This window comes from Gigantopelta aegis, chromosome 1 (assembly GCF_016097555.1).
Source record: "Gigantopelta aegis isolate Gae_Host chromosome 1, Gae_host_genome, whole genome shotgun sequence".
In the NCBI taxonomy this organism is placed as follows: domain Eukaryota; kingdom Metazoa; phylum Mollusca; class Gastropoda; order Neomphalida; family Peltospiridae; genus Gigantopelta; species Gigantopelta aegis.
The window spans coordinates 33,994,973-34,017,815 of record NC_054699.1 but is presented as its reverse complement, the minus strand read 5'-3'; the positions used below and the strand labels follow the sequence as shown (position 1 = coordinate 34,017,815).

Here is a 22,843-nt window from a genome sequence, read left to right as displayed (position 1 = left end):
CAACGTTTACGTAGACGGGACGTAGCCCAGTGGTAAAGCTTTCGCAGGATGCGCCGTCTGTCTAGGATCGATCCCCGTCGGTAGGCTGAGGAGTATGCCCAGGAAACTGTACTTTAACCTTAATTAGGTATAAACACGAATATAACTTGAAATTAATGTGAGTGGTCTTTTGCTCATCACGTGCACTAGTGGTTTAGTTAAACAAAACAAACGTTTAACTCCCACTAAGCACTGACCGTTAACCCCACTCGTAGAGGGACAGCAAAAGTAGCTGACACATATATCCAGCACAGCGTGCTTGAATCTTAATTAGGTATAAACACAATGATAAACTGAAATTAATTGGTGAAAATTAAATAGTTGAAATAGTGAGTGATGAGATTGGTCTTCAGTTTGCCTTGGAATTGCTCATCATGTGCTCTAGTGGTGTCGTTAAACAAAACAAACTTTAAACTCACTAACCGCTAACCTGTGTCTTATACAGACAGTCCGGGTAGCTTTGGTGTGTGCCCAGGACAGCGTGCATACACATTAATTAGGTGTAAGCCCGAAAATAAATTAAAGATTAAATACAGTTGTATAATAAATGTAGTTGAAATAAAAAGAGTGATTGCTGGACTAGCACTATTTCATAAGACTGGTCTTCAGTTCGCCTGGATTTTTCTCATGGCGAAGACTGCACAGCATAATATATTTCACTATTTTATTACGCCTTTGTTTTACCCACCTGACTTGCCTGTCAGTGACGTGTCAGCCACGAACCCATTCATCACGTGAGATCTGTCGCATCGCCTGGGAAACACCGTTACACACGTGTAACACGTGACTCTCCCGACATCGTCACCGTGTCATGTTTTTATTTTGTCCTTTCTTTTTTACGAGATAATAAACGTTTCAGATTGTCAGATGTTTCGGTTTCGGATTCAATTTGTCTTCATCATGAGCTAGGGTCACCGTGACCTTTGATAATGAGGATCCAAAGTAGCCAGGCGCGATCTAGAATGTTTTGATGGGGGTGGGTATGTGCGACACACCCTCTTTTGTAGAAATTATGCAGGGTGGGGGTCTAAACCGATGAGAGAGGCTTCTAGGGTGATTGGAGTCATGCTCCCCAAATAATATATTTAAAAACAAAAAATAAGAAATTTCGCTTGTAGCAATTGACAATTCGACCCCCGAACCCCCCTGCACCAGAGCCGGTTTACCCTAGTAGCACATGTAGCACGTGCTACGGCCCCGCGCTTTAGGGATTCCCGCGGTAATGTGTACATTTATTTTCCCCAGGTCATTTTTCTCCTCTCCCCGAAAGGGTTGCAAAATATATATCCTGGGAAGGAGACCCCGCTGTTGTTTGTGCTACAGGCCCCGCGGATCCTTACACCGGCTCAGCCCTGCAAGCCCCTGTAATGTAGCTGGATGGCGTTGATAAACAAGACTTCTCACCTTATACAAAGACAGAATTAATTACTTTACCAAATCACACACACATCAGCTATATCTTCAGTAGAGTTAAAGTTTATTTTGTTTAATGACATAACTAGAACACATTGATTTATTAATAACTGCCTATTGCATGTAAACTAGTTTGTCATTGTGACATATAGTCTTAGAGGAGCGGGACGTAGTCCAGTGGTAGAGCGCTCGCTCGATGCGCGGTCGGTCTGGGATCGACCCCCGTCGGTGGGCTCACTGGGCTATTTCTCGTTCAAGCCTGTCTATGGGATGGTGCATATAAAAGATCCCTTGCTGCCATTCGAAAAGAGTAGCCTATGAAGTGGCGACAGAGGGTTTCCTCTATCAATATCTGTGTGGTCCTTAACCATGTGTCTGACGCCATATAACTGTAAATAAAATGTGTTGAAAGAAAGAAAGAAAAAAATGTTTTATTTAATGACGCACTCAACACATTTTATTTACGGTTATATGGCGTCAGACATATGGTTAAAGACCACACAGATTTTGAGAGGAAACCCGCTGTCGCCAGTACATGGGCTACTCTTCCGATTAGCAGCAAGGGATCTTTTATTTGCGCTTCCCACAGGCAGGATAGCACAAACCATGGCCTTTGTTGAACCAGTTATGGATCACTGGTCGGTGCAAGTGGTTTACACCTACCCATTGAGCCTTTCGGAGCACTCACTCAGAGTTTGGAGTTGGTATCTGGATTAAAAATCCCATGCCTCGACTGGGATCCGAACCCAGTACCTACCAGCCTGTAGACCGATGGCCTAACCACGACGCCACCGAGGCCGGTGTAGCAGGCTCAAACCACTCCCCTCAGATTTCACTCTAGAGTGATTAAAGCCTAGGCTCAGATCACTCCCCTGCCCAGGCTCATTTCACTCCCCTCAGGCTCAAATCACTCCCCTCCAGGCTCAAACCACTCCCCTCTCTAAATTACGAGTATAGCTATTTAATACACGGCCATTTAATTTAAAGTAAGTGCACTATTATCTAGAATGACATCGGCATTGCAATTAATGAATACAGGAAAGGAATACACTTGCATTATGACATTTTATTTGTATTATTTGATAACTATTTTACTGATTGCATGCCTGCTGTGGATGAAAGGGATAGTATTGTTTTAAAGACTAATTATCTTTTAATATTTTTATGATCTTCTAGGCTCATTTCACTCCCCATCCAGGCTCAAATCACTCCCCTATCTAAATTACAAGTATAACTATTTAATACACGTCCTTCTAATAGTAGCGTCTTCAATTCTTAAATTAGTGGTAACTAGTGAGTTATTAGGAATAAGTAACTGCATATTTGAGTACATCGCTTAGACAAATGTAAGCAGTTTCAGGTAAACAAAATAAATACTAGTTAAACTTTGTCAATTAAATACCAGCTGTTACTTATAATAAGCAAAGAAGGACATTTTTATTGTTTACATTGTAACTCAATTTCTACGTTGTCATAGTTATCTTCCGAGAATAGTTTTTTTGCAGATGATTAAACTTGGTGAAAAACAGTTTGTGTTGTTACGTGTGACTGTCAATATAAGGAATGACGTCTGAATCGACTTGCTTTATAGTATGTCCTCATGGATGTAAGTCGGTTCACGAGAGCAGATTTTCCATAACACAGACTAACTTTAGCCTTAACACAGACTAACTTGTGAGGTCAACATGTCAGAAAGCATACATTTCAGATTCATATATGACTACATTACACGATTAAAGTGTTCATTATAATTTGTGAGGTATATCATACAGTTAGAGTCCATGAGGGGTAGTACAACGCACAAGGGTTCGTACCGCATCCAGCATCGCTGGCCTTGGCGATCTTCCGTGTGTATGACTACTGGTATATTTAACATGGCAGCCACGACAACAATCTCAATGTCTGTGGCCCAAACTGCATCACATGCTCTATATTACATCTTACACATGGAGATAAATCGTTCTGCATTAATATACTGGGGGGGGGGGGGGGGGGGGGGGGGGTGATTTGAGTCTGGGGAGTGATTTGAGCCTGCAAGGGGGGAGTGATTTGAGCCTGAGGGGAGTGATTTGAGCCTCCTACACCGGTCAAAATAAGTTGAGTGCGTCGTTAAATAAACATTTTTTTTTATAATCTTATTAGAGAACAAACGAGGTACAATTTTGCAATAGCAAGGGAACACTTTACCACTGGGTTACGTCCCGCCCCTCTGTCCAAGAAAAAGGCTAATGCTTAGCTGCTAGTGGTTACTAAAACAGTAGTCAGTGTAGTGGAAATACCTCTCTACGTTTGATCGGTTAAAGGCGACTTCACACGATACGAGTGCCTCCTACGAGAATAGCGATTGACAAGACACCATTACGATTTCATCGACTGCTATAAGCAATCTGCTATTCTCGTATTTTGCTATTATCGTGTGGAGTCGCCTTATAACTCGTTCTATATGAGAGCCGTTACCAAGATGCGAACCCGGTACCTATCATCCTTAACGCCGATGATTTAAGCTCTACATTACCGAAGCCGGCCTGCCACAAGGCAGCAAAGGATATTTTAAAAATACACCTTTTAATAAATAGGACGAAACCGCGGTTAAGGTAACGCCACACGATACGATTGTCTCATACGAGAATAGCCGATTGCATAGCAACCGATGAACACCCAACAGCCGATGTGTATTTTTGTGCTGGGGTGTCGTTAAACATTCATTCATTCATTCAGCAGCCGATAAAACCGTAATGTTGTGTTGTTACAATCGGCAATTCTGGTACAAATTACTGGTAGTTTGCAGAATTTGTTACAGTGGGCTGTTCTCGTGGCTATTCTCGGTCGGGACACAGCCCAGTGGTAAAGCGTTCGCTCGATGCGCGGTCGGTCTGGGATCGATCCTCGTCGGTATATCAAAGGCCGTGGTATAACCGTAAATAAAAGGTGTTGAGTGCGTCGTTAAATAAAACATTTTCTTCCTTCCTTCCCTCAATATATGTGTGTTCCTTAACCATATGTCCGACGCCATATAACCGTAAATAAAATATGTTGAGTGCGTCGTTAAATAAAATATTTCCTTCCTTCCTTCGTGGCTGTTCTCGTACTAGGCACTCGTATCGTGTGGCTTCGCCTTTAGACCCAGTACAGATATACGAACCTAGTGCAAACCAACGCTCAAAACTCGTATCGTGTGGCTTCGCCTTTAGACCCAGTACAGATATACGAACCTAGTGCACACCAGCGTTTAAAGCCTGGGTACCATAAACTCTGCACCAGATAGCCTTTCTTTGTGATCTAATTATATCAGAACTTGTAAAACAAGACAACTCTCAACGATTTTTAATTTTAATTTTTTTAATTATTATTTTTTAATTATCCGACAATGTTTTTTGTTTTTGTTTTTTTTATTCAAAATCAAATCGGAAATTCCACGAATATGAAATTTGGAATAAAAAACCAATTAGACCTTGAGATTTATATCTTAAAAACATATATTCACTCACTAAACAGGATTCCAGTAAATAAACCACTGTACGAGAAATGGGGCACAACAACATTTTATTATAGGTTTATACCCCACACACGGATCCACGATTGAAAACAGTTCTTATAACAATTCTATGACAATTATCGCCATACACAATACCAGAGAGGATGCTTATGGAAATTCTTCGTATGGTCGTTTCGCTCGTTTTACGCAACCTGGGGCGGGACATAGCCCAGTGGTAAAGCGCTCGCTTGATGCGCGGTCTGTTTGGAATCGATTCCCGTCAGTGGGCCCATTGGGGTATTTCTCGCTCCAGCCAGTGCACCACGACTGGTACATCAAAGGCCATGGTATGTGCTATCCTGTCTATTGGTGCATATAAAAGATCCCTTGCTGCTAATCGAAAAGAGTAGCCCATGAAGTGGCGACAGCGGGTTTCCTCAACAATATCTGTGTGGTCCTTCACCATAAAATGTGTTGAGTGCGTCGTTAAATAAAACATTTTTTTTTCTTTCGTAACCTATTTATCGTTCGCGTATTTAAGTTAGGACATCATATGAGAAAGAGATGCATTATTTAACGACGCACTCAACATTTTATTTACGGTTTTATAGCGTCGGACATATGATTAAAGACCACCGCTATAATCAGGGAAGAAAGCCACTTCCGCCATTCCATGGGCTACTGTTTTTAAATAGCAGCACGAGATCTTTTATATTATGCAACATCTCACAGATATAATACAAACCACGACTTTTGTTACACCAGGGCGCGGGCTGTAGCCCAGTGAGTAAAGTGTTCGTTTGATGCGTGGTCGGTCTAGGATCGATCCCCGTCGGTGGTCCCATTGGGCTATTTCTCGTTCCAGCCAGTGCATCACGACTGGTATATCAAAGGCCGTGGTATGTGCTATCCTGTCTAAGGGATGGTGCATATAAAAGATTCCTTGCTACTAATGGAAAACTATAGCGGGTTTCCTCTTTAAGACAATACGTCAACAATGATCAATTGTTTGACATCCAATAGCCGAAGATAAATAAAGCAATGTGCTCAAGTGGTGTCGTTAAACAAAATAAACTTTAAACATTTCAATTACGGTTTTATGGTCTCGGGCATATGATTAAACACCACACAGATAATTAGGAAACAAAGCCACTTCCGCCATTCCATGGGCTACTCATTTCGATTAATTAGCAGCAAGGGATCTTTTATATGCAACATCCCACTAACATGATAATAAATACCACGACCTTTGTTTCACCAGTTGTGGAGCGCTGGCTGGAACGAGAAGTAGCCCAGTGAGGGATATCGGATTCATTTGAATGCTAGTAACGGATTGCTCAAAATCAAATGTTACCAGAACTGTTCCGACACATGGGTTACGTGGGACCTGTATAAGACGCATAATGAAAGCCCATCATACACCCAGTGCTGGGGCGGATCCAGCTTTTCTGATGGGGGTGGGGGGGGGGGTGGGGGGTCCAAGACAAAAAGAGCACCATAACATTATGAAAAGGCACTATTGAAAAATTACACACGGTTCACATGGACCATAATATAATAGTGCTACAACAGGGACGCTGGCAGACGTATTCTACAGTGTTCTATACATTGACAGAATAAATAAATTTGTAAAAAACCTAAATAAAAGGGGCACTTCTCAAATTTGAGGGGGGGGGGGGGGGGGGGGGGGATCCGGACAGTGACTGTATAGAACACTGAAAGAGCCGACCAATAAATTATTAAATAACTAAATATACAATTAATCATACCTGTCATATTTCATTTCATTTCAACTTATTTTCGTGCTTATATCCCATTAAGGTTCAAGCACGCTGTCCTGGACACACACCTCAGCTATTTGGTCGGTCTGTCCAGAACAGTGGGTTAGTTGTTAGTGGTTAGTGAGGGTGGAGAGGATGTACCCACTGAGTCGTAAAAACTCGCTCTGGGTGGGAGCCGGTACCGGGCTGCGAACCCTGTACCTATGGGAGCCGGTACCGGGCTGCGAACCATGCACCTACCAACCTTGTGTCCGATGGCGTAACCACGACACCACCGAGGCCGGTTACATGTCAGAACGGAGAAATAAAGCATGGGAAACAACTCTGTAAGCTTCTTACACACGTGCCGTAAATATTTATTCTCCCTGAATTGCTTGTTTATGACTTAGGAACACTTTATTTAGGTTCCTATATCCAGGAACACTTTATTTAGGTTCCTATATCCAAAAAAGGTTAAGGCACGATTGTTCTTGTATGGGACGTTATGGGGATGGGAGAGGGGTGGAGTGAGAGAGGTCGCAAATATACAAAATCCTTGGTGAAATATATAAAGGACATGGAGAATATTTCTCGCGTTTCCACTGAAATAGTCCGAGTACTCTGGCGGTAAGATAAGAGGGGGCGGGACATAGCCCAGTGGTAAAGCGCTTGCTTGATTTGGGATCGATCCCCGTCGGTGGGCCCATTGGGCTATTTCTCATATCAGCCAGTGCACCATGACTGGTATATCAAAGGCCGTGGTATGTGCTATCCTGTCTGTGGGATGGTGCATATAAAAGATCCCTTTCTACTAATGGAGAAAGTCCTGGACGGAGAAGCAGGTCGAGGCCGGCACTTGTGCCCAGGACAGGCATGCGCTACAACAGCTTGCTCTGAATGTGCACGTTAAACAATTTGGTCTTGGTCTAATGGAAAAACTGGGTTTCATCCCATATGTTTGACATCCAATAGCCGATCAGTGTGCTCTAGTGGTGTCGTCAAACAAAACAAACTTTTTAACTGACGGTAAGAGACTTAAACGGACATTTGGAGAGAGTGTTAATAACTCCAAATGTCCGTCGAGCTCTCTTATCGTCAGAGTACTGGGACTACCATTGAAATAGAGTAGCTAGTTCTGTACAATATTACCCATTTTGGATTTTGAAATAATATAGATTAAAATATATTAGAAAATTATTTACATGTAATATTTGTAGGCATACAATTAAGATATAATAATTTTTACATTTCACAAGAATAATAACATAAACATTTTATCATTATGTAAAATTGAGATTGGCCCTTTAACAATCTGTTGTAAGAAACATGTTTTGTAAATCAACACCATATTACACAGCAAGTCGTAACTCCACGACTTTGGGGAGTATCGTTGAAATTATACCACACAATAAACAGACACTAGTTAAAGGGACTGTCCTGAGTTTGCAACCATTGTACGATGTTTGCGATAACAGTCTTGTTGGCGACTACTATTTCAGACTAAATACATTCTCTTGTATAGAATACCAGTGTCTGTATATCGAATGTGTTTGCGGTCGTATACTAATGTTTGTAGCACTCAGTTTTTACTTTAATTCGTGGTATACTATAGTAATGTAGGAAATAGAATAAAAATGATTTTCGTCGATTATGTCTTACATATTAAACAGACAAGTAAATATTTTGTACTAATCTATTTAATGATAGTCTACCTAATTTAGCATTTACATGTTTTGGCTCTCATTGATGTACAAGGTGGTGTTTACTCTTGAAATTAAAATAAATTTGTCAGTAAACAGGTGATTTGTGCACTTTAATGGAACAGACTATAAGAAAGTTTGGTCAACATATGTCAATTTCATTGCTGTTACAATATGTGAGGGACCATTTTAGATAATGGTTTACCCCTATTCCTCTCCAAAACTAAATATTTGTAGACATTTATAAGTAACTTTTGAGCAAAACTGTCAAGAACCATTTTGAATTTGTGATCTAGTTTCCGGTATTAAAGGTGCCATCTCAAAGTTGCATAATGACAGCTATTGCAAATCATGTTTTTATTAAAGTTTGCTTTAACACTTACAGACTACACCTTTAATTGTATGCCCATAAATGATTATAGGAAATGATTTTATCTACTAGTAAAAAATAAATTTTTATTGAAGAATCTTTATCACAAACAGATGCTCACATATAACTTCTGATATAGCACCTTTAAGTGGTTGCAAGACTGTGTAAATTTCTACTGTATTTATATCGAATTTATATTAACTAAACATGCTGGTCCAAATTATACCACAGAATACGCGGCACTAGTTAATACTTTCAACAACAAAACAAAAAACCAGTTGTCAATTAAAGGGACATTCCTGAGTTTGCTGCACTTTTTTAAGATGTTATCGACTAACGACTTTTAACGATTTTAATTACGTATCAAATATATTTTTCTGTATAAAATATTGGTGGCTGTATATTAAACGTGTTTCTGATCGTTCTAATATTTGTACTAGGTTAAATTTCATTTTATTTTTCTAAATATTTCTTTTCGTACAGAATTCAGTTTGGGCTTCTTACAAATATTAAGACGACCAGAATCACATTGAATATTCTAAACAAGAAAATATATTTAATATGTAAGTTAAATCGTAGAACTATTTTATTAGTCGGTAACATCTTACAATGCAGCAAACACAGGAATGTCCCTTTAAAGCAACTGCATTGATGGTCTTCGATGGATGACATATCTAATTATAGTCAGTCGTTAATGTGGTAATGCATGGGCATCAGAATTTCATTATCACATGTATGAGGTGTACAAATTGTTTATCATGACATACAGTTGGTATATCCCTAGAAAGTTGAGTAGCACACTTAACACCACTTAGGTAAATCATTCATATAGCCGCTGGAATGGGTGGGGGTTGGCTGTTACCTCATAACTATGAGTATTACGCATCCCTCCCAGTTGAAAGGCGAATTAGTAAATTCATGACCCCTCAAGTTGATGGCATCTTCATAATGGGTTCAAACTACGCCAGACAACAAGAGACACTGGTTAATAATGAAGTGTTGTAACATAAACTATCTGTTTATATACTGTTAAAGTTACATTTTCTGGTTACCATATTACAACATCATGTACAAATGCGAAATACAAGCTCAAATGCACTTTTAAAAAAGTTGTGTGTTCGCTATGAACGTATATCGTCAAACATATACGCTTGATTTGTCGCCTGTGCCGCCATAGCTCGGCAAAGCACAAACGACAGCCTGTTGTCAGTTTCAGTTAACACGTCCGTTTACCGATATCAAATTGTAGGGTTCGTCTCAAAAAAATAAAAGATAAATCTTGCACTGTACGAGTCTTTAGTTAAAACCGGTTTGATCTTGACAACGTATTATCAACAGTCGTACCTTCCTATTTCAGAATTGATATTTTATAAAGTGTTAGTAGAACTTTCAAAGTTTAGTTTGTATACTAGTAACATATTAATCATGTATATATTTTTAAAATAAAATATACTAAAGTAGACAATGAACGTTTTCACTTCTTAATTTTACGTGTTAAAATCGAGAAATTCAAATAAATATTATTTCGTTTCGAAAGGGTAAAGTTAGGGGAATGGGTTGTTTAACGACATCAAAGATAAAGCATATTGATTTAATAATCATCCGACCCCATACAACCGTAAATAAAATGTGTCGAGTGCGTCGTTAAATAAAACATATCCTATCCTTCCTTCTATCTGCTGTTGGATGTCTAACATTTGGTAATTTTGACATATAATCTTAGAGATGAATCGGGTGCATGTGCAGGGGGAGGGTATTGGAGGTCGAAACCCTTACTTGCCCAAGCTTAAACAAAATTGAAATGTATTTTTTGGGGGAGCATGGCCCCATATAAAGTTCCTCTACCCCTAGAGTGTTACGTAATTAGTAACACCTCCTTACATGTAACGCGTATGCCAACGGAGTGCGGCGTCATATATGCACCAAACGTAATTGGATTTTCTGTTCTATATGCTTAAATAATAAAAATATTCCGGATACTGCCGCTTTAAGTAATATTAGTTATTAATAATTGAACTGCGTTGGGGAGGGGGTGGTTCAGTACGTTATTATTACACTAGTCAATGGATTAAAAGCCGAATTTAGTCAATGGAATAAAAGCTGAATTAGTGAACTACTGATGTTTCCAGTTGCTGACATCAATGGTTCAAACTACCGGCCTCGGTGGCGTCGTGGCAGGCCATCGGTCTACAGGCTGGTAGGTACTGGGTTCGGATCCCAGTCGAGGCATGGGATTTTTAATCGAGATACCGACTCCAAACCGAGTGAGTACTCCGCAAGGCTCAATGGGTAGGTGTAAACCACTTGCACCGACCAGTGATCCATAACTGGTTCAACAAAGGCCATGGTTTGTGCTATCCAGCCTGTGGGAAGCGCAAATAAAAGATCCCTTGCTGCCAATCGGAAGAGTAGTCCATGTAGTGGCGACAGCGGGTTTCCTCTCAAAATCTGTGTGGTCCTTAACCATATGTCTGACGCCATATAACAGTAAATAAAATGTGTTAAGTGTGTCGTTAAATAAAACACTTCTTTCTTTTGTTTTTCTTTGGTTCAAACTACACGCGTAACACCAATTAACAATGAACTGACGTAACATGTAAAATCCAGCTCCTCCGATAGTATTACCGGTACTTGTTATGGATCCGTCAAAATTATCAACGTTTTCAGAAGCGTACAAACTGCACGCTAGTGGAGGGGTGGGAGGCGCACTTAAAAGAGCCCCTCTACAAAACAAAAACAACAAAGAACCCCCAACACCCCACCCCCTACAACTCAACCCCAATCCCCCAAACAACCCTCCACTTAGATAAAGCATTCACATAGCCGCTGGAAGAGGTGGGGGTTGGCTGTTACCCCAGAAATATGAGTTGAAAGGCGAATTAGTAAATTCATGACCCCTCAAGTTGATGGCATCTTCATACGTCTATGTGTTCAAACTATGCCACACAATAAGGGACACTGGTTTAATAATAAAGTGTTGTAACATAAACTATCTGTTTATATACTGTTATGTAATATCATTTATTAATAATAGCACTGCTGATAGTAATACTTGTATGGAACCGTCAAAATTATCAACGTTTTCAGAAGCGTACAAACTGCACGCTAGTGGAGGGGTGGGCGGCGCACTTAAAAGAGCCCCCCTCCCTACAAAAAAATCCACACCTCCTAACCACAATAAAAAACAACAACAATCCCTCCAAACAAACAACAACCCTCCCCAAAAAATTCCAACAAAACAAACAAAAATATAACAATGAAACAACCCAAAACACAACAAAAAACCACCCCAAACCCCAAACAAACCTACAACCAAAATCCTTATTATAGGAGGAAGAAGGTGAATACCAGAAAAAAAGGAGTACAGTTTGTATCTCCTGAACATGTTGATAATTAACATAGACCCCTAATTTTACAAACAAGGATCTCATAGCATTTATAAATTGTTATAACATTTAAAATCTCATTCCTCTGAAAAAGTAAATTACTAGCATGGATTTCATAGTAAAGTGTCGTAACATATAAAATGTCGTAGAAACTGAGGGATGGGTAACTGGAGCGCACTCTCTAGGGAGGAATTCCCCAACAGAAGGAGTCGTCTGACTGTTGTCATTGAAATAACGAACAGCGTGGCGGGAGAAAGCGCGTGCTGTTGTAGATACTCCATCAACTCGGTATTGGACGACAGCATGAGCGGTAACTTCCGTCGTCTGACGTCCTCACCGCTGTCATGTATCAGGTAGAGTTCTTTTCTAAGATTGAATCCATGCGCGACGAGGAACCTGGCGATGTCTAAGTAACCTTGATCGAGAGCTATATATAGAACACTTCTTCCCGATGACGTCACGGAATTAATGTCGGCGCCCGCCGCAAGAAGTAACTTGGTTATTTTCTTCAATCCAAGAGCGACACTGATGTGCAGAGCGTTCTGACCCCACCTATCGAACACCCCCATATCCGCGCCTAAATCCAGCAGCGCAGACGTCATGGCATAATCTCGTCTGGCTACCGTCTCGTGCAGCGGGAACTGTTTGGCGCGGTTGGCTTGGTTCACGGAGCAGCCATTTTGCACGAGCACTTTGGCGAACTCGATCCTCATCTCTCCTTTATACGTCAGAAGTGCGTGCAATAACGTCTCGCCGTTCATCTTCGACAGCGTGACGTCAAGACCTCGCCCGAGACACTCCGTCAACAGGAATGTTGTGACGTCTTCCGACGCGCACAGCAAAGACGTAAACAGAGGACACGGCCCGCTGTCGTCGCCCAGATTGACGTCAGCACCGTACTGGACCAATAGTCTCGCTAACTGAAGATAGTTGTATTTGGCGGCCAGGGCCAGCGGCGTGTTTCGCTGGTTTCCGAAGCTGCCCGTTGTGTTCGGGTTGGCTCCGGCGCCGAGCAGGACGTCGGCTATGGCGATGTAGTTGTAGCGGCACGCCAGCACGAGCGGCGTCTGGCTGAAGTAGTTGACCATCTCGACCGAGGCGCCTTCGTCCGTGAGGATCTTGACGATCTCGCACGAGTTCTGCTCCACCGCGATGTGCAGACACGTCTCGCCCGAGAACGAGGCTCTCAGGTCTATGTCCGAACACCGGAAGTCACCGGTGATTCCCTCCCTTATCGGAAGTCGGGAGCGCAGATAGGAACACATGAGGCGGAGCGCGTGTTCGTCGCGATTTAGTATCGCGGTATGAAGCGGCGTGTAACCAGACCCGTTATACACGTCTAGGGCACATCTATGACGCAACAAGACTTTAATGATGTCATACAGGCGGTGACTGACAGCGAGGTGGATTGGCGCGCTGCCATCGATGTCTTTACTCGTGTTGACGTCATATCCTGCTGCAAGAAGCGCCTCGACGTTTGAAGAGATTCCCATCTCCACGGTAACGCACAAGGCGGATCTACCGTCATTGACACTAGGATCCGACATTGGCACGAAGTGATCACCTTTAAAAATGGAGAAATCTAGGTCAAATGCTGTGGAACCAGCATCTGAATGCGTACACTGTGGACTGGTCGTCCTACGAGGAGCCTGCTCCTCGAAGGGAAACGTTTTAGTGGTTGAAATCAGGGACTCGTTAGGAGAGGTGGCGCCAGGTGGTCTGTCAAACTTGAGGTAAACCTTCTCCCAGCTTCCGCGACACAGAGTTCGAAATTCTTCACCAAAACACCAGTCCTTGTCCTGTAACATAAGAACTGAGCCATGTTAATGTATAACACAAACTAATATTGTGTGATAAACAGAATATATCACCGTCGAGATGGTCAACAAGACATTTACAACACATGGGAAGAAGGAAATGTTTTATTTAACGACGTATTATTTACCGTTATATGGCGTCGGACATATGGTTAAGGACCACAGATATTGAAGGAGGAAACCCGCTGTCGCCACTTCATGGGCTACTCTTTTCGATTAGCAGCAAGGGATCTTTTATATGCACCATCCCATAGACAGGATGGCACATACCACGGCCTTTGATATACCAGTCGTGGTGCAATGGCTGTATTGAGAAATAGCCCCATGGGCCCACTGACAGATCGATTCCAAACCGACCGCACATAAAGCGAGCGGTTTGCCACTGGGCTACGCCTCGCCCCTTACATCACATGGGACATTTAGGTTTTTTTGTTAAGAGCCGAGGTTGGAATTAGTTTATATCTATACCCTAAAACGGCGATTGATTCTTTTTCTTGCCCACAAAATTTCAAAAGCCAGAGTCCGCGGAGTGTATTTAAAAGTGTGATGGCACGGGGGATGTGTCACAGAAAAGATTAGTTTCATGTATTTTATGATGTTGGAGGGGGTTTATATAATAAATGCCCAATATTTTGTCCATATCTGGTAGAGCATGAGCATACTGGGTAAATTGTAAAAACGTTGTCATAACTTTTTATGAGCAGTATATTGAGTTTCTTCAGTGGGAAATTAAGCTGCAGGTAAAAAGCATGCAGGCTGTGGGAAAGGTAAATGTCACCTGTCTGTTCATCAGGGCATTTGGCAAGAAGGTTTCCAGCAGGCAAGTTGACTGGGAAATGGCTCTTAGGAGGTATGTGGTTTAGTCTTTTGGACAGATAGTTTGACTATATTTTTCCCCAAGACTCAAATACAGGGCAATTTAGTTAATTGTAATTGGTTTGTGGTGATTATTAATAGGGTTGTTTATTTGTTTGTATTTAGATATACATGTAAGTGGTGTAGTATATTAGTGCATAATCAGGTGCTATAATCAGTTTTACTTTGTTATAGGGTACTTGGGTGTGTGTATAGTGTATGTTTTCGGTTGTGTAACTGACCGTATTAGAGGGTTAAGCGTAATTTGTGTTGTTGTGCACCAGGAGTAAATATGGTACAAAACAAGGGGTTAAGGTTCTAATGGACCGACCAGGTCCACTGCAATTCGTTGAAAAGGTATTTCTATGAGTGGCATATCTCCTAAAGGTGCTCTTATTATCTTACCTTTTGGAACTGTCCTCTGGCAAATATCACATGAACGACAAAAACGAGCTATCTCTGACTGAATACCTGGCCACCAAAATTCTGCCAATACACGCTCCTTTGTTTTCTGTGTAGAAAAATGACCTGCCATCAGTGATTCATGTGCTATCCCCAGAACTGTATTCCTTAGCTACTTAGGAACGACTAATTGGGTAGACCTTTGTCCTCCAGTTCTCTTTGGTGCTTGAAATACCCTATACAACATTCCCTTCCGTGTTGTAAAAAGACACTTTACCTCCACCTTTGGTTATTTTTTCTGCTCCTGCCTGTACAAATTCCCTGCATTTCCTTAAACTTTGATCCTCTTGTTGGGCTTGCTGTATTTCTGCAGGAGTTGCTTCAATCTGTAAAGCTTCTGGAACTCTTAATTTCTGATACGGCTTAGCTTCTTTCACCATTTGCGCCCTCGTTTGAACAGCCTGTATACGAGCTTCCCAGTTAGGATCAGGATCATCTGGTGGTCTTACTCCTGAAATGTTACCTAGTATTACATCAAATACTGGATTGTTCATACACCAAGCCTGTACTTTACCAGTGAAAAAAGGTGTGTCAATAGACAACTCTGCTATAGGAGCTTCTACTTCTGTACCATCCGCTAAAAGACAAATTTGAATCTTACCGCTAAACTGGTCATCAGGTACTAAACTCTTCCTAATGACAACTCCACTGCAACCAGTGTCCCTCAAAACAGACACATGCTGAGTACCAATCTTACCTCCAAGTACTGGCATTCTGTGTGGATTTGTATCCTGTTGATTACAAGCTGAGCTCAATGTCGGTTCGCTGTATCTTGTACCATCAATACGTCTATCACATGTGTGTGTGTGTGTGTGGGGGGGGGGGGGGGGGTTCGGGTGTATTTAGAATTTCTGCTACAGCATTTTAAGTCTTCTACTGAGGTGTTGTTAAACATTGATTATTTTTTTAAGTCTTCTAAAAGAAAAAATAGAACTAAACTAAACTAAATGGAATATTTCTTTCTTAAAGGGACACACCCTAGTTACGGCTAGTTGTTAACCATTACGGCGTTGTTTTTCGCAATTAAACCCATTTTTTCACAAATATAATTGCACTTTACTTACCGTTTATTATTTAGAATATACATTTCCATTCACCTGAAGTGTTTTTTTGGTAATCCTGGTTTTTGTAATACCACAAAATGCATTTTTCGTATTTCTTAAAAACGCACGCGCGTTTGAGAAAAAACCGTTGAGCAGACAAGGTCTAATCTATTTTTAATCGGGATATTGTTGACCATTCAGACATCAGGTCTCTCACATCAAATACTAACTTCAAAATTATTTCAAGCAACTGGGATATTTCCATTTCAATGTCAGACGTTGGTATACCACGTGGCCGTTATCATTTTGGTTCGGTTTATTTTCTCGTGCACGGTTCGCGCAATAAACATCCGATTTGTTGTTCATATGTGAGATTTTTCTTCGCAGTTCGTGAACATTTTCAGTAACAAAGTTAAGACAAGTGAGATGGAATCACAGACGCTGGAATACGTTGTCTCAATACAAAACTTTACAAACCCTTAAAACCAATAATTTTGCTAACACCGGAACTGCTGCCGTTCATGCAACAACACGGTCCAGGATTGACATTTCAACAAGACAACAAGACAACGCTACACCCCATACAGCGTTCTTGACGCACAATTTCTTGCGAAACGCCGGTATCAACGTCATGGATTGCCCGTCCCGTTCACCAGTCCTGAATCCCATCGAACATATTTGGGATGAATTGGGAAGACGACCGAGACAGCAGATCAACCCACCGCAGACCCTTCAAGCTCTTGGGCAGGCACTGATCAACCAATGTCGACGACTTCCGGTACGGATTTTCAGAGGAGTTCTTCGGTCGATGAGAAGACGTTGTGCGGCTGTGGTGGCTGCGCGAGGCGGTCACACGCGATCTGATCGTGTGAAAATCGTTTTTGGGGGGTCACATGACATCAAGCGGTAATACGCAATAAATTGATCCCCACATCGACTTGTGTCAATCTGTATTGCTTCTCAAATGATATCGACATCCTTACATAGCAGTTTTATAGTCATGCACCCTGTATTTAATTGGTGCGGTCAAATTTACGCAGTGTAAAGTTTCTACTTGCGCTCAGTATATACTACTACTTCTGTAAACATGGAGCTAACTGTAAAGATAAGATGACCTACAGGTCCATAAAGTGTAACCTGTAAATATAGGACAGACTGAAACTGTAGGACGATAGCTAAACATGTACGAGATGTTAGTGGTCCAGCATAGTCTACAACAAAGGAATGAATGAATGAATGAATGAATGTTTATCGACACCCCAGCAGCAAAAATACACATCGGCTATTGGGTGTCACAAATGGTAAATATATCAAAATATTATTAATATATATTTATGTAAAACCACAGTGTAAGGAGCTGTGGGTGAAAAGTATAATGCAATATATAAAATAAAGGTAAGTATATTTTAAAACTTTGTATAGAAGTCAGTGTTTTAAAAACTTTACAATTAATTCTGGATGGAATTTAAAAGATTCCAAAACATTTCTGTTGCCAAATATATCATTTCTCGTCGGCTTGAGATGATCACACTCCACCAAAATGTGGTGCACAGTCAGTGTACAATGACAATGTTCACATTGAGCGGGAGGGTCCTTCTTTAAAATAAATGATTGCGTCAGATATGTATGGCCGATGCGGCACGGCACAAGACTACTTCATCCTTCCTGCATCGCCTGTAGGATGACTGCCACTCTCCCAGGACTGCCTTGACAGAATGGAGGTGCGATGTTCTGCAGGAAAAATTACCGTTGCTAATAAATATAATAAACCCAACCCATTCTTTATATATCTAATATGTTAAATGTTTAATAAAATAATGTTTAAAACCACAACCCCAACAATCTAAAAAAACATTTTGGGCTTCTTACAAATATTAAGACGACCAGAAACACATTGAATATACAGACACTGATATTCTAAACAAGAAAATATATTTCATATGTAAGTTTAATCGTAGAAATATTTTATTAGTCGGAAACATCTTACTCGGGAATGTCCCTTTAATGCGCGGTCGGTCTGGGATCGATCCCCATCGTTAGGCCCATTGGGTTATTTCTAGTTCCAGCCAGTGCTCCAAGACTGGCATGTCAAAGGTCGTAGTATGTGCTATCCTGGCTGTGGGATGGTGTATATAAAAGATCCCTTGCTACTAATGGGAAAATGTAGCGGGTCTCTAAGACTATAAATATTATGTCACAATTGCCAAATATTTGACATCCAATAGCCGATGATTAATAAATCAATGTGCTCTTGTGGTATCGTTAAACAAAACAAATAACATTACTTTGATTAGATCGGTCTCATTTGAAACAAGTTAACATTATCGGCAATAGAAACTGATTTAGTGTAACAGAACCGTCACCTTGGGACTGATTCCGGAACATTTCCACTACTGTGCTTATTTGCTGTAACACCGGGTATACATTTCCGCCTCGGTGACAGCTGTCAACATTCAATGTAGAAAAATAACAACAAACAAATCAAAACGAAAGAAAACGTACCATTTTATCTGACGCCAACTCATTCTTCCAGCTCTCACTGGTCGATAATTATATCACAACAATCCATAAACAACTCGGTTATTGAGCAACCAGCCTTCGTTCATTTTATCAAGGTCGAACGACGTATTTCCGACCCGGAGATAAAGCTGGCTAAACGTCGATCAGACGATAGATGTGGCCTATTTTTTTTTGTCTGCGTGTAGCTAGTCACGGATATTATCAACACACGTTGACATCAACACACGCGCTAAAACCAACATCATCATTTCCTGTACAAAATATGAACGCTTATAAAAGTGGGTCTCGTTTAATAAATATATACCGGTGTAAGTAGAAAAAAGCTCCTGTGAATTATTACTAATCTCCGTGCATAGCTATCAAGTACTGTAGCGGGAAGAAGCTCGGTGTTAAACGTTTGGCCTACAGTGCGACACAGCTAGATCACACTGATTTACTCAAGGGACCAGACCTTTTAATGACGAATTAAATATACATACATACATTTTTTTTCACATAAAATATTAGTGGCTGTATATTAAAGGGACATTCCTGAGTTTGCTGCAATTTTTAAGATGTCGACTAACGGAGACTTTTTAACGATTGTAATTACATATCAAATAAATATTTAATAAATAAGTTTAATTGAAGAAATAGTTTATTAGTGGGAAACATCTTACAGTGCATCAAACTCAGGAATGTCCCTTTAAACGTGTTGGTGATCGTCCTTGTGATAAAAGTTAAAGTTTGTTTTGTTTAATGACACCACTAGAGCGCATTGATTTATTAAGTTACCATCGGCTATTGGACGTCAATCATTTGGTAATTCTGATATATAATTATCTTAGAAAACAAACCCGCTACATTTTACCAGTCGTAGTGCACTGGCTAGAACGAGAAATAGTCAAATGGGCCCACCGACGGGGATCGCCCCTAGACCGACCGCGCATCAAGCGGACGCTTTACCACTGGGCTGAGTCCAGCTCTCGCGATTGTTAAGATATTTTAACGACTAATTAAATATTATTTATTGTTCGTACGTACGAAATTGTTTGGAAGGAAGAAAATGTTTTATTTAACGACGCACTCCACATTTTATTTACGGTTATATGGCGTCAGACATATGGTTAAGGACCACACAGGTACTGAGAGGAAACCCGCTGTCGCCACTTCATGGGCTACTCTTTTCTATTAGCAGCAAGGGATCTTTTATATGCACCATCCCACAGACAGGGTTTTCTTTACACTGTGTTTTAAATTTACTAACCTGTGATATATGTTTTTGAAGTTCTTTACACTGTTTTAAATTTACTTACCTGTGATATATATGTTTTTGAAATTCTTTACACTGTTTTAAATTTACTTACCCGTGATATGTTTTTGAAGTTTTTTACACTGTTTTTAAATTTACTTACCTGTGATATGTTTTTGAAGTTCTTTACACTGTGTTTTAAATTTACTTACCCGTGATATATGTTTTTGAAGTTCTTTACACTGTGTTTTAAATTTACTTACCTGTGATGTCGTCTTTGGTCAAGCCGGCGAATGGTGTAGATGCACTCCGTGTTGCTCCAATTTTTGTAATAATTTGTTTACTTTTTCTTAACTATTTAATTGGCTAATTATTTAGCCAATCAAGCCCGAAGCTGTCAGAAGAATTAACTAGTGTATGCAAGTCTGTTGTGGTTTTTTGCGTTGTGTAGCGACCGAGCTACACTTAACTGTTTATTATTGACACGTGCTACGTGGAATCTGATATTCGCACGTGCTCTTTTCTGCTAAAGCCAACATTAATTTCCCCATTCCAACCGTTCTCTTTACTATGTCGCGTCTAACTGACCGTGCTTTTTTAGACCTGGACAACAGCTTAAGTTTTTTGGCAAGTGATGTTGCCAATCAATCGCGTACTTCGGTGCATGACAGGTCAGAGTTCATAAACTCCGTGGGGGTGACAGGCAATATGTCCAGGCGCGATACCCCACTCCCCGATGGTGGTCTGTCCCTCAATGTGGGAGGGGTCAGTGATTTCCACGGACGACAGCAGCTTAGCCCGAGAGCTGAGCTTTTAAGACCTCAGCAACATCTTGACTACCCGGGGATGGCTTTACCGTTGTGACTCAGAAGAGAAAGCGTCGGTACGCGAATTCACCTAGTTCTAACTGTGATAACTCCCCGTCCGCTGGGGATTTCAAAAAACCAAAGCTGCTCCCTCCCCCCGCGGCTAAACGGGGGGTACAACTTAAATCAACCAAGCACAATACAAGTTTACCTGTTAAACGTAACACCTCGGCTATGGAGGTTGATCAGTTCCCATCCCTAGAGCCCAGGACTGGTGTCTCCCTCCGGAGGGAGGGGGTTCCAACTGATTTTTACAGACAGGTTAAGCCAACAAGGGAGGGGGATGGGCCGAGCCAGGTTCGTCCCCCCTGTCCCAGAGAGGGATACTACCTCTTTTCAAACGGTTTTTAGGAGGCGATCCACCCGACAGGGAGGATCCAACCAACCCCCACCCTCTTTTGCGTAAGATAGTAAAGACGGACTTTAGAGGTGTCCAGGGGGCTAGTCTGCTTCAGGTGGTTAGAAGGGACAACCCGAACCTCTCCATTGCCAACATCACTGTGTGGGGCAATGGGTTTTTAGACGTCTTGCTTACCCACCAAGCCGGGGTGCAGACTATCAGGGTAAAGGGGGTGAGACATGATCTCCATCCATATATCCCAAAACCAGTAAGGTGTGCCAGGTGTCAGAGGTGGGGTCACACAGTGCGGAAGTGTAGGTCGACTAGGGAATACCCAGTTTGCTTCAGGTGCAGCACTTCACACCCCAAGAGATCCCCAGAGAGTCCACGCACAAGACCTGTCTCGTGTGCTAACTGTAGGGGGTCTCACTGCACTCATGCAAGGGAGTGTCCAGACTACCAAAGGGCCGTCTGCATCATGGCGACCTCCCAAAAGTCAGACCCAGGGGACTCCGCCCACCCTCCTCTGTAGCTGGCGCACATAAACTACTAAGACTGAGTCTTCAGTCATAAACCGATCTAATCAACTTAACCAAACTAAATCTTATGCCGACGCTGCCTCAGGGACCAAACTTTTGAGTTTAGACCAGAACATAACGGCTCTCGATTTGGTTAGGCTTATTTCAGGCCTCTTTTTGACCAGAGAGATAGAAAAGGTCCCATTTTCAAAATTCTTTTTAGATGACATTATCAGGGCATCCAGAGACACCTGTGAGGTTATTAATCAACATCTAGCTTTAAAAATAGATCCCAATACCATAGAGAAACGCAGTGTTTCTTGGTATAGGGCTGAAGACTTCATCATGGTGGAAAGTAGAAGCAATAATAGTGTAGATTAACTTTTATAGTTTATTTATAGCTAGAGTTGCTTCACTCCCATCATGGTAGTACATATAAATAGCTCTAATAATAATAATACTACTGTTAATGACTTATTAATAAGAGTAAGGGTTTAGTCATTCTTCAGTGGGACGCCAGAGGTCTTGGCGCTAATGGTCCCGAGCTCAAAAATGTTTTACATTTAAATTCTGATATTGATGTTATTGCTATCCAGGAGTCCTTGCTTCCAAAACTGTCTGACAAGATAAAAAATATAGATTATTGTCACGGGGATCCTACAATACCCGTAACTGAATGAAACACGATTATCAAAATATCTCTCCTAACTGTATATCTATTAGATCTCTCTGTAACGGGCGGTTATACCCTAGTGAGGCTCGTCTTGGTATGATAGAGTAAAGTTTGTTTGTTTTATTTAACGACGCCACTAGAGCACATTGATTTTTAATCTTATCATCGGCTATTGGACGTCAAACATATGGTCATTTTGACAGGTTTTTTTTAGAGGAAACCCGCTGTCGCCACATAGGCTACTCTTTTTACGACAGGCAGCAAGGGATCTTTTATTTGCGCTTCCCACAGGCAGGATAGCACAAACCATGGCCTTTGTTGAACCAGTTATGGATCACTGGTCGGTGCAAGTGGTTTACACCTACCCATTGAGGC

At 41.3% G+C, this 22,843-nt stretch overlaps 1 protein-coding gene across 1 annotated transcript; it reads right to left on the bottom strand.

Annotated features, from left to right (window-relative positions):
• Nucleotides 1–11,797: 11,797 nt before the first annotated feature.
• Nucleotides 11,798–19,145, bottom strand: LOC121374066 (ankyrin-3-like). Its single transcript, XM_041500966.1, has 2 exons — nt 18,823–19,145; nt 11,798–13,942 (listed from the first exon to the last, which is right to left on the bottom strand). The coding sequence occupies exons 1-2, from the start codon at nt 18,823–18,825 to the stop codon at nt 12,257–12,259; spliced, it is 1,689 nt and encodes a 562-aa protein (XP_041356900.1). The 5' UTR covers nt 18,826–19,145; the 3' UTR covers nt 11,798–12,256.
• Between the last annotated feature and the right edge of the window lie 3,698 nt (nt 19,146–22,843).